Here is a 13,688-nt window from a genome sequence, read left to right on the forward strand (position 1 = left end):
CTTTACATTAAAGACTCTATAGAGAAAGTACTTAATTAATGTAATGTACCCATTACCAACTTAAAGTATATAAAGTATAAACCATAAATCAGATTCACCTTACAGTTTCCAGATCGTAGACTTTTGTTTAGTTAAAATAAAAACCTATTGGGAGATAATTTGCGAGGGGGTCCCCCAAGATTTCCCCAAATTAATCTTAATTTGGGAAATTGCAATTTCAGATATTTTTTTTTTTTTTAAATCACATCTGCCGTCACCTTAAATATAAATGGCAACCTATTCACAAATATTTCAATCCTATATTTTAAAATCAAATTTAGGCTAAATCTGTGTTTCTGGTGCATGTGTAAAGGGATCGTGATAAAATCAGAATCAATGTAAAAATAGTTCATATATATTTTCTCCTCTCTCGCAGTTTTTTCTACTGTTAATTCTAATATGGGCTGTGCCACTAAAAATATTTGCAGTCAAGGAGCTCAATTGCCTATTTTCACACCTGAAAGGAGTTTCTCCCAACTCTCCTGTACTGAAATAAGCAGCAAGCATAATTTTAAAACAGGTAAGTTAAACAGTATTTAACCAAACAATATATTAACAACGTTATAAGCACTAATATGGATGGACTTTAATCAGTGACATCTGCTTGATATATCTGCATGTGGACTGACTTACTAATTACATGCTGGTTGCTGAATTAACATCTTGCACTGCACTTTTTGGGTTCATTAGTTAACTAGGATCGGCTGGTTTAAGTTTACTATGTGCCAGTAGTTTAAAACTTGCATGTACCTTATATTCCCATGGGCCTTTTTAATTAAAGTCATATGGGAATTGCAGTATTCATTGTACCTGGTCTTTGTGTGGAATATAGTATTTATATGTGTTAAAACACATTTTTTATCTTGTATGTTTTAGTATTTTAGCACTGGCCGGTGCTTAATTGTGATAATTATACATATGAAGTAAAAAATACTTTTGTACAAAGTGAGAAGCACTGTCTTATTGTTTGGTTAGTTTTTTATCTTTTTGGGGAAATTTGGGATCAAGTCCCCTAAGATTAGCTGCCCTCACTCTGTAGGTGACAGCGCCAGGTGTACATTTCTGCATTATTAAACAGTATTTGATTTAATACCAAAGAGGACCCAAAATGGAGTAACTTCTTTTAAATACATCTCTGATTTCCTTAGCACCCATGAATTGGATTATGGGGCAAATTCAGTATGAATCGCAAGCAGCGATTCATACGGAATTTTTGCTGAGGGGCCGCAGGCGCATGCGCAGGCAGAGGCGGTCGCGGGGCGGCAACGCTCTATTTTCTGGGTGGAAACGGAGCGTTGCAGGGGCGTGCCAGCCCAAACGGTTGGCTGGTACGCGCGAACGGGGGCGTGTCGGGGGTGCGGCCACAGCGGCTGCATGACGTCACACGGCCGCTGCAACAACAAAAATGGCGCCAGGACTCCTGCGGCCGCAGCTAAGCTGCGCCAGCAGGAGTCATCCTTAATTTCTGCTAACCAGCAGAAATTGCGTGCTGTTCGCAATTTCTGCTTGAAGCAGAGGGGGAGGCGCTGGTCAGCATGCTGGGCATCCTTGCCCAGCGCTGGGCGGCCCCCAGCATGCGTGCTAATGGTTAGCAAATTCTGCTGATTAGCAGAATTTGCTAACCTTACTGAATTGGCCCCTATATCAGCATCATTTCCTCATAATTTCTTGTTCAATCAAGGAGTCCCTTTTACAGACCTCACAGTGTCCTCCTACAAAAGTACAGATGTAGCCACGCTCATCGTGGCCACATCTATGCGCCAGTGCGCACTTGTTTTGTGCCACCACGTGCATGCCTGCCGTGCGCTTTAGTTGTGCCGATTGAGAATGTATTGAGTGGCATTTGCTGCAGCTAGGTGTGCCCGGGGGAAGGGGTGGGGTTGGTTTGACTAGGTGCGCCCGGCGTGTACATATTGCGGTGTATACGCGGTGAAGCCATCATGGGCGCGGCAACATTTGTATCAGCCAATCGGCTACTAACTGCCATGTTATAAGCTGTGCTAGAAAAACCAGTTAGAAGCTGAATGGTTACTTTATCTCTCTCCCCTTTATCTCTCTCCATTATTTGATGCAGTTGTAACATTTCATCGTTGATGCTATGCACAGGCTGGTCATCTATCTTCTAGAGATGAGCGCCTGAAATTTTTCGGGTTTTGTGTTTTGGTTTTGGGTTCGGTTCCGCGGCCGTGTTTTGGGTTCGAACGCGTTTTGGCAAAACCTCACCGAATTATTTTTGTCGGATTCGGGTGTGTTTTGGATTCGGGTGTTTTTTTCAAAAAACCCTAAAAAACAGCTTAAATCATAGAATTTGGGGGTAATTTTGATCCCAAAGTATTATTAACCTCAAAAAACATAATTTACACTCATTTTCAGCCTATTCTGAACACATCACACCTCACAATATTATTTTTAGTCCTAAAATTTGCACCGAGGTCGCTGTGTGAGTAAGATAAGCGACCCTAGTGGCCGACACAAACACCGGGCCCATCTAGGAGTGGCACTGCAGTGTCACGCAGGATGTCCCTTCCAAAAAACCCTCCCCAAACAGCACATGACGCAAAGAAAAAAAGAGGCGCAATGAGGTAGCTGACTGTGTGAGAAAGATAAGCGACCCTAGTGGCCGACACAAACACCGGGCCCATCTAGGAGTGGCACTGCAGTGTCACGCAGGATGTCCCTTCCAAAAAACCCTCCCCAAACAGCACATGACGCAAAGAAAAAAAGAGGCGCAATGAGGTAGCTGTGTGAGAAAGATAAGCGACCCTAGTGGCCGACACAAACACCGGGCCCATCTAGGAGTGGCACTGCAGTGTCACGCAGGATGTCCCTTCCAAAAAACCCTCCCCAAACAGCACATGACGCAAAGAAAAAAAGAGGCGCAATGAGGTAGCTGTGTGAGTAAGATTAGCGACCCTAGTGGCCGACACAAACACCGGGCCCATCTAGGAGTGGCACTGCAGTGTCACGCAGGATGGCCCTTCCAAAAAACCCTCCCCAAACAGCACATGACGCAAAGAAAAAAAGAGGCGCAATGAGGTAGCTGACTGTGTGAGTAAGATTAGCGACCCTAGTGGCCGACACAAACACCGGGCACATCTAGGAGTGGCACTGCAGTGTCACGCAGGATGTCCCTTCCAAAAAACCCTCCCCAAACAGCACATGACGCAAAGAAAAAAAGAGGCGCAATGAGGTAGCTGTGTGAGTAAGATTAGCGACCCTAGTGGCCGACACAAACACCGGGCCCATCTAGGAGTGGCACTGCAGTGTCACGCAGGATGTCCCTTCCAAAAAACCCTCCCCAATCAGCACATGATGCAAAGAAAAAGAAAAGAAAAAAGAGGTGCAAGATGGAATTATCCTTGGGCCCTCCCACCCACCCTTATGTTGTATAAACAAAACAGGACATGCACACTTTAACCAACCCATCATTTCAGTGACAGGGTCTGCCACACGACTGTGACTGATATGACGGGTTGGTTTGGACCCCCCCCAAAAAAGAAGCAATTAATCTCTCCTTGCACAAACTGGCTCTACAGAGGCAAGATGTCCACCTCATCTTCACCCTCCGATATATCACCGTGTACATCCCCCTCCTCACAGATTATCAATTCGTCCCCACTGGAATCCACCATCTCAGCTCCCTGTGTACTTTGTGGAGGCAATTGCTGCTGGTCAATGTCTCCGCGGAGGAATTGATTATAATTCATTTTAATGAACATCATCTTCTCCACATTTTCTGGATGTAACCTCGTACGCCGATTGCTGACAAGGTGAGCGGCGGCACTAAACACTCTTTCGGAGTACACACTTGTGGGAGGGCAACTTAGGTAGAATAAAGCCAGTTTGTGCAAGGGCCTCCAAATTGCCTCTTTTTCCTGCCAGTATAAGTACGGACTGTGTGACGTGCCTACTTGGATGCGGTCACTCATATAATCCTCCACCATTCTATCAATGTTGAGAGAATCATATGCAGTGACAGTAGACGACATGTCCGTAATCGTTGTCAGGTCCTTCAGTCCGGACCAGATGTCAGCATCAGCAGTCGCTCCAGACTGCCCTGCATCACCGCCAGCGGGTGGGCTCGGAATTCTGAGCCTTTTCCTCGCACCCCCAGTTGCGGGAGAATGTGAAGGAGGAGATGTTGACAGGTCGCGTTCCGCTTGACTTGACAATTTTGTCACCAGCAGGTCTTTCAACCCCAGCAGACCTGTGTCTGCCGGAAAGAGAGATCCAAGGTAGGCTTTAAATCTAGGATCGAGCACGGTGGCCAAAATGTAGTGCTCTGATTTCAACAGATTGACCACCCGTGAATCCTTGTTAAGCGAATTAAGGGCTGCATCCACAAGTCCCACATGCCTAGCGGAATCGCTCCGTGTTAGCTCCTCCTTCAATGCCTCCAGCTTCTTCTGCAAAAGCCTGATGAGGGGAATGACCTGACTCAGGCTGGCAGTGTCTGAACTGACTTCACGTGTGGCAAGTTCAAAGGGCATCAGAACCTTGCACAACGTTGAAATCATTCTCCACTGCACTTGAGACAGGTGCATTCCACCTACTATATCGTGCTCAATTGTATAGGCTTGAATGGCCTTTTGCTGCTCCTCCAACCTCTGAAGCATATAGAGGGTTGAATTCCACCTCGTTACCACTTCTTGCTTCAGATGATGGCAGGGCAGGTTCAGTAGTTTTTGGTGGTGCTCCAGTTTTCTGTACGTGGTGCCTGTACGCCGAAAGTGTCCCGCAATTCTTCTGGCCACCGACAGCATCTCTTGCACGCCCCTGTCGTTTTTTAAAAAATTCTGCACCACCAAATTCAAGGTATGTGCAAAACATGGGACGTGCTGGAATTGGCCCAGATTTAATGCACACACAATATTGCTGGCGTTGTCCGATGCCACAAATCCACAGGAGAGTCCAATTGGGGTAAGCCATTCCGCGATGATCTTCCTCAGTTGCCGTAAGAGGTTTTCAGCTGTGTGCGTATTCTGGAAAGCGGTGATACAAAGCGTAGCCTGCCTAGGAAAGAGTTGGCGTTTGCGAGATGCTGCTACTGGTGCCGCTGCTGCTGTTCTTGCGGCGGGAGTCCATACATCTACCCAGTCGGCTGTCACAGTCATATAGTCCTGACCCTGCCCTGCTCCACTTGTCCACATGTCCGTGGTTAAGTGGACATTGGGTACAGCTGCATTTTTTAGGACACTGGTGACTCTTTTTCTGAGGTCTGTGTACATTTTCGGTATCGCCTGCCTAGAGAAATGGAACCTAGATGGTATTTGGTACCGGGGACACAGTACCTCCAACAAGTCTCTAGTTGGCTCTGCAGTAATGATGGATACCGGAACCACGTTTCTCACCACCCAGGATGCCAAGGCCTCAGTTATCCGCTTTGCAGTAGGATGACTGCTGTGATATTTCATCTTCCTCGCAAAGGACTGTTGAACAGTCAATTGCTTACTGGAAGTAGTACAAGTGGGCTTACGACTTCCCCTCTGGGATGACCATCGACTCCCAGCGGCAACAACAGCAGCGCCAGCAGCAGTAGGCGTTACACGCAAGGATGCATCGGAGGAATCCCAGGCAGGAGAGGACTCGTCAGACTTGCCAGTGACATGGCCTGCAGGACTATTGGCATTCCTGGGGAAGGAGGAAATTGACACTGAGGGAGTTGGTGGGGTGGTTTGCGTGAGCTTGGTTACAAGAGGAAGGGATTTACTGGTCAGTGGACTGCTTCCGCTGTCACCCAAAGTTTTTGAACTTGTCACTGACTTATTATGAATGCGCTGCAGGTGACGTATAAGGGAGGATGTTCCGAGGTGGTTAACGTCCTTACCCCTACTTATTACAGCTTGACAAAGGGAACACACGGCTTGACACCTGTTGTCCGCATTTCTGGTGAAATACCTCCACACCGAAGAGCTGATTTTTTTGGTATTTTCACCTGGCATGTCAACGGCCATATTCCTCCCACGGACAACAGGTGTCTCCCCGGGTGCCTGACTTAAACAAACCACCTCACCATCAGAATCCTCCTGGTCAATTTCCTCCCCAGCGCCAGCAACACCCATATCCTCCTCATCCTGGTGTACTTCAACACTGACATCTTCAATCTGACTATCAGGAACTGGACTGCGGGTGCTCCTTCCAGCACTTGCAGGGGGCATGCAAATAGTGGAAGGCGCATGCTCTTCACGTCCAGTGTTGGGAAGGTCAGGCATCGCAAACGACACAATTGGACTCTCCTTGTGGATTTGGGATTTCAAAGAACGCACAGTTCTTTGCGGTGCTTTTGCCAGCTTGAGTCTTTTCAGTTTTCTAGCGAGAGGCTGAGTGCTTCCATCCTCATGTGAAGCTGAACCACTAGCCATGAACATAGGCCAGGGCCTCAGCCGTTCCTTGCCACTCCGTGTGGTAAATGGCATATTGGCAAGTTTACGCTTCTCCTCCGACAATTTTATTTTAGGTTTTGGAGTCCTTTTTTTTCTGATATTTGGTGTTTTGGATTTGACATGCTCTGTACTATGACATTGGGCATCGGCCTTGGCAGACGACGTTGCTGGCATTTCATCGTCTCGGCCATGACTAGTGGCAGCAGCTTCAGCACGAGGTGGAAGTGGATCTTGATCTTTCCCTAATTTTGGAACCTCAACTTTTTTGTTCTCCATATTTTATAGGCAGAACTAAAAGGCACCTCAGGTAAACAATGGAGATGGATGGATTGGATACTAGTATACAATTATGGACGGACTGCCACGGTTAGGTGGTATAAAAAAACCACGGTTAGGTGGTATATATTATAATAATAATACAATTATGGATGGACGGACTGCCTGCCGACTGCCGACACAGAGGTAGCCACAGCCGTGAACTACCGCACTGTACACTGGTTGATAAAGAGATAGTAGTATACTCGTAACAACTAGTATGACACTATGACGACGGTATAAAGAATGAAAAAAAAACCACGGTTAGGTGGTATATATTATAATAATAATACAATTATGGATGGACGGACTGCCTGCCGACTGCCGACACAGAGGTAGCCACAGCCGTGAACTACCGCACTGTACACTGGTTGATAAAGAGATAGTAGTATACTCGTAACAACTAGTATGACACTATGACGACGGTATAAAGAATGAAAAAAAAACCACGGTTAGGTGGTATATATTATAATAATAATACAATTATGGATGGACGGACTGCCTGCCGACTGCCGACACAGAGGTAGCCACAGCCGTGAACTACCGCACTGTACACTGGTTGATAAAGAGATAGTAGTATACTCGTAACAACTAGTATGACACTATGACGACGGTATAAAGAATGAAAAAAAAACCACGGTTAGGTGGTATATATTATAATAATAATACAATTATGGATGGACGGACTGCCTGCCGACTGCCGACACAGAGGTAGCCACAGCCGTGAACTACCGCACTGTACACTGGTTGATAAAGAGATAGTAGTATACTCGTAACAACTAGTATGACACTATGACGACGGTATAAAGAATGAAAAAAAAACCACGGTTAGGTGGTATATATTATAATAATAATACAATTATGGATGGACGGACTGCCTGCCGACTGCCGACACAGAGGTAGCCACAGCCGTGAACTACCGCACTGTACACTGGTTGATAAAGAGATAGTAGTATACTCGTAACAACTAGTATGACACTATGACGACGGTATAAAGAATGGAAAAAAAACCACGGTTAGGTGGTATATATTATAATAATAATACAATTATGGATGGACGGACTGCCTGCCGACTGCCGACACAGAGGTAGCCACAGCCGTGAACTACCGCACTGTACACTGGTTGATAAAGAGATAGTAGTATACTCGTAACAACTAGTATGACACTATGACGACGGTATAAAGAATGGAAAAAAAACCACGGTTAGGTGGTATATATTATAATAATAATACAATTATGGATGGACGGACTGCCTGCCGACTGCCGACACAGAGGTAGCCACAGCCGTGAACTACCGCACTGTACACTGGTTGATAAAGAGATAGTAGTATACTCGTAACAACTAGTATGACACTATGACGACGGTATAAAGAATGGAAAAAAAACCACGGTTAGGTGGTATATATTATAATAATAATACAATTATGGATGGACGGACTGCCTGCCGACTGCCGACACAGAGGTAGCCACAGCCGTGAACTACCGCACTGTACACTGGTTGATAAAGAGATAGTAGTATACTCGTAACAACTAGTATGACACTATGACGACGGTATAAAGAATGAAAAAAAAACCACGGTTAGGTGGTATATATTATAATAATAATACAATTATGGATGGACGGACTGCCTGCCGACTGCCGACACAGAGGTAGCCACAGCCGTGAACTACCGCACTGTACACTGGTTGATAAAGAGATAGTAGTATACTCGTAACAACTAGTATGACACTATGACGACGGTATAAAGAATGAAAAAAAAACCACGGTTAGGTGGTATATATTATAATAATAATACAATTATGGATGGACGGACTGCCTGCCGACTGCCGACACAGAGGTAGCCACAGCCGTGAACTACCGCACTGTACACTGGTTGATAAAGAGATAGTAGTATACTCGTAACAACTAGTATGACACTATGACGGTATAAAGAAAGAAAAAAAAATACCACGGTTAGGTGGTATATATTGTAATACAATTATGGATGGACGGACTGCCTGCCGAGTTCCGACTGCCGACACAGAGGTAGCCACAGCCGTGAACTACCGCACTGTACTGTGTCTGCTGCTAATATAGACTGGTTGATAAAGAGATAGTATACAATACATACAACAATATACTACTATACTGGTGGTCAGGCACTGGTCACCACTAGTCACACTGGCAGTGGCACTCCTGCAGCAAAAGTGTGCACTGTTTAATTTTAAATTAATATAATATTATGTACTCCTGGGGGCTCCTGCTATAACAACCTGCAGTGCTCCCCAGTCTCCCCCACAATTATTATAAGCTTTGCCTTTTATACATTGATGTGCAGCACACTGGGCTGAGCTGAGTGCACACAGACTGAGTCACACTGTGTGACTGGCTGCTGCTGTGTATCGTTTTTTTTCAGGCAGAGAACGGATATAGCAGAGAACGGATATATATTAAAATAAATAAAAGTTAACTAACAACAACTGCACTGGTCACTGTGGTAAACTCTGTCTGACTCTGCACAATCTCTCTCTCTCTTCTAATCTAATTTCTAATGGAGAGGACGCCAGCCACGTCCTCTCCCTATCAATCTCAATGCACGTGTGAAAATGGCGGCGACGCGCGGCTCCTTATATAGAATCCGAGTCTCGCGAGAATCCGACAGCGTCATGATGACGTTCGGGCGCGCTCGGGTTAACCGAGCAAGGCGGGAGGATCCGAGTCTGCTCGGACCCGTGAAAAAAACATGAAGTTCGTGCGGGTTCGGTTTCAGAGAAACCGAACCCGCTCATCTCTACTATCTTCATAACCAGTTTTATGTTTTGTTTTTTTAAATAAATACTGTAAGGGCCCATGTATGTTACTTAGGAACCATGAAGCCATTCTCCAGCTTTAGTACTAAGAAAACGTATGTTGCCTTCTTTATACACGTTAATATATTGTTGTTTTATTCTAGGGCATTTTATTTGGTGTTTCACTTGTCATAATTACAACATCAACAAGTGCAACGACCAGCAGTATCTATGCCAGCCTGATGAGGACGTCTGTTTGTTTGAAAGAACAAGAAGTTTATATGGTATTTTTGCTTCAAATTATATCCACTGTACAGCACAAATAAAACATATATTTGTATTTAAATAAATAAACTTATAGGCATTTAATCCTGGTGTAAAAAACTTGAGGATACTTTGCTGAGAGATGGGACTGCAAATTAACCGGGGACCTCACAGACATGGTGGATATATTAGGATGATGGAGGATTTTATTATTGTCTAGGATTTAGGGGAGGTCTAGCATAGCCTATTTGCTGATAGATGGGCTGGAGTGAACCTGGCAAGATGGACAAGATGTTTGTAAAGGTTTTAGCCTTAAGGGATGTGATTGGGTGGCCATTATGAGGTTAGATAAATGGATTGGTTGCATGAGGTCTCTTCCTCTGTACGGTATGATTGCCTGCTGCCTACACTAGTTTTGAATCTGTGTGGACTGTGACATTTTCTCAGGGGTAAATTTAATTTTGCAATCCATTGCTTCTTGGCATGTTTATATAGGGCCACCATGGGGAGGGACAGCCAGTACTCCCATTTTGGGCCGATGGCAGAATTAATTGCTAATCACATACCTACTAGCACTGGCTGGAGAGTTACATGAATGACTCATCACAATGCTAAGCTGTGTGTGATGAGTTATTTGTCTACTAACTTCAAAGTCAGCGCTAGCAGCACATGGAGCCATAGGCGTGTGCACGGAGAGTGCCTGGTGGGCACAGGCACCCCCTAATGTCTGGTACCCCCCACACTTCATGTCTGCAGCACAGTTATCACCGAGCGCCCGGATCATTCCTGTGCCTATCCAGCTGCGCCCGCCACCCAGTCAGGACGGACTGATATGCCATATGTGCAGAGCAGGATTAAGGGGGTGGGGGCCCAGGGGGTAAGTAATCCCTGCACCCCCTGTCTCCAGGGGCCCATGGCCAGAGCAACTCTGTCCCAGCTCCAGCCTCTGCCGCAGCTCTCCTAGCAGCAGTGGAGGCTGGAGATTACAGATGCCGCAGAACCCTCTCCCCATGCGACAGTCAGCGGAACTCACCCAACATAGGCTGCGTAGCTTCCCTTACCCTGGGCTTCATCAGCAGGTGCCTCCAGCCACCCCAGTCGACCACCAACAGCAGGCAGCACTCCCCCCACGGCAGCCAGCAGAATCCGTCCTGCACAGCCAGCTCGCGCCTCCAAGCCCCAGCCAGCTTTACGCAGGCTGCGGGTAAATACAAAGGCTAAACCCCCCACCCACCACCCTCCTGCTCCAGCATTCCCATACATTCTGCAGGGAAGTGCTCCCACAACAATCCCACCTCCCTGTTGGTATCCCCCGCAGCTAACCAGCCGCAGACAGCTCCCTGCAATCCCCCAGGTAACCCGCCAGCTACCATATCATTTCCTGGATAGCCCGGCCTGGCAGCCAACCCCTCCTGCGGAGCAAAGAAATTGGCAATTAGACAAAGTTCATCAGGTTCCGCGACGCAAGTCCCGGAACAGGTAATTTAGGGAGCTAACTGTGCCCCTCAGCGGCCGCCCCAAGCATCTGCTTACAGTACGCAAGAGACTGTGGCCGCTATTAGTCCCTCCTTTGGTTTTGCTGCTTGCAGTCAGCCTCAGGTAGTTCCCCAGCACTCCCCCCTCAAACCCAACCAGTGCTTTTGTTGCACAGCAGGCACAGGCAGCCATGGGATAGTTGCTGACAAGTGGGGGAGGGACTCAATGTCTTAAGTACCCTGAGCCCCCCAAAGGCTTAATCCGGCCCTGCATATGTGTGAGTGTATTACTTAATTTACTGGCCAGTGGGTGCACTGACGTTAGTACATCCTCCCAGCTCCACCTCGCGATGTGACGTGATGGTGTCATGCCCCGCATCCTCCCTCCCGGCCGCCCATGCCCTCTCTATCCTGCCCGCACTCTCTCTGCCTCCCGTGCTCTTTCTCTCTCCTTGTGTGCCGCCATGCCCCAATGTTCCTCTCAGGAGGACTCGGAGGATGAATTCATGAGCGCCTGAAATTTTTCGGGTTTTGTGTTTTGGTTTTGGGTTCGGTTCCGCGGCCGTGTTTTGGGTTCGAACGCGTTTTGGCAAAACCTCACCGAATTATTTTTGTCGGATTCGGGTGTGTTTTGGATTTGGGTGTTTTTTTCCAAAAACACTAAAAAACAGCTTAAATCATAGAATTTGGGGGTCATTTTGATCCCAAAGTATTATTAACCTCAAAAACCATAATTTACACTCATTTTCAGTCTATTCTGAATACCTCACACCTCACAATATTATTTTTAGTCCTAAAATTTGCACCGAGGTCGCTGTGTGAGTAAGATAAGCGACCCTAGTGGCCGACACAAACACCGGGCCCATCTAGGAGTGGCACTGCAGTGTCACGCAGGATGTCCCTTCCAAAAAACCCTCCCCAAACAGCACATGACGCAAAGAAAAAAAGAGGCGCAATGAGGTAGCTGTGTGAGTAAGATTAGCGACCCTAGTGGCCGACACAAACACCGGGCCCATCTAGGAGTGGCACTGCAGTGTCACGCAGGATGGCCCTTCCAAAAAACCCTCCCCAAACAGCACATGACGCAAAGAAAAAAAGAGGCGCAATGAGGTAGCTGTGTGAGTAAGATTAGCGACCCTAGTGGCCGACACAAACACCGGGCCCATCTAGGAGTGGCACTGCAGTGTCACGCAGGATGGCCCTTCCAAAAAACCCTCCCCAAACAGCACATGACGCAAAGAAAAAAAGAGGCGCAATGAGGTAGCTGTGTGAGTAAGATTAGCGACCCTAGTGGCCGACACAAACACCGGGCCCATCTAGGAGTGGCACTGCAGTGTCACGCAGGATGGCCCTTCCAAAAAACCCTCCCCAAACAGCACATGACGCAAAGAAAAAAAGAGGCGCAATGAGGTAGCTGTGGGAGTAAGATTAGCGACCCTAGTGGCCGACACAAACACCGGGCCCATCTAGGAGTGGCACTGCAGTGTCACGCAGGATGTCCCTTCCAAAAAACCCTCCCCAAACAGCACATGACGCAAAGAAAAAAAGAGGCGCAATGAGGTAGCTGTGTGAGTAAGATTAGCGACCCTAGTGGCCGACACAAACACCGGGCCCATCTAGGAGTGGCACTGCAGTGTCACGCAGGATGGCCCTTCCAAAAAACCCTCCCCAAACAGCACATGACGCAAAGAAAAAAAGAGGCGCAATGAGGTAGCTGTGTGAGTAAGATTAGCGACCCTAGTGGCCGACACAAACACCGGGCCCATCTAGGAGTGGCACTGCAGTGTCACGCAGGATGGCCCTTCCAAAAAACCCTCCCCAAACAGCACATGACGCAAAGAAAAAAAGAGGCGCAATGAGGTAGCTGTGTGAGTAAGATTAGCGACCCTAGTGGCCGACACAAACACCGGGCCCATCTAGGAGTGGCACTGCAGTGTCACGCAGGATGGCCCTTCCAAAAAACCCTCCCCAAACAGCACATGACGCAAAGAAAAAAAGAGGCGCAATGAGGTAGCTGTGTGAGTAAGATTAGCGACCCTAGTGGCCGACACAAACACCGGGCCCATCCAGGAGTGGCACTGCAGTGTCACGCAGGATGTCCCTTCCAAAAAACCCTCCCCAAACAGCACATGACGCAAAGAAAAAAAGAGGCTTTTTACTGATATTTGGTGTTTTGGATTTGACATGCTCTGTACTATGACATTGGGCATCGGCCTTGGCAGACGACGTTGCTGGCATTTCATCGTCTCGGCCATGACTAGTGGCAGCAGCTTCAGCACGAGGTGGAAGTGGATCTTGATCTTTCCCTAATTTTGGAACCTCAACATTTTTGTTCTCCATATTTTAATAGGCACAACTAAAAGGCACCTCAGGTAAACAATGGAGATGGATGGATTGGATACTAGTATACAATTATGGACGGGCTGCCGAGTGCCGACACAG

The 13,688-nt window shown here is 47.1% G+C and overlaps 1 protein-coding gene across 2 annotated transcripts in view; it reads left to right on the plus strand.

The window, feature by feature from the left end:
- Nucleotides 1-419: 419 nt before the first annotated feature.
- LOC134965029 (phospholipase A2 inhibitor and Ly6/PLAUR domain-containing protein-like) overlaps nucleotides 420-13,688 on the plus strand; it is a 73,464-nt gene continuing 60,195 nt past the window's right edge. For both annotated transcript variants that reach the window (XM_063941615.1, XM_063941616.1), the window contains exons 1-2: nucleotides 420-559; nucleotides 9,672-9,791. In XM_063941615.1, the coding sequence (XP_063797685.1) occupies nucleotides 439-559; nucleotides 9,672-9,791 (241 nt within the window). In that variant the 5' untranslated portion in view covers nucleotides 420-438. The remainder of the gene's footprint in view (nucleotides 560-9,671; nucleotides 9,792-13,688) is intronic.

The sequence above is a fragment of the Pseudophryne corroboree genome, chromosome 10 (assembly GCF_028390025.1).
Source record: "Pseudophryne corroboree isolate aPseCor3 chromosome 10, aPseCor3.hap2, whole genome shotgun sequence".
NCBI lineage: Eukaryota > Metazoa > Chordata > Amphibia > Anura > Myobatrachidae > Pseudophryne > Pseudophryne corroboree.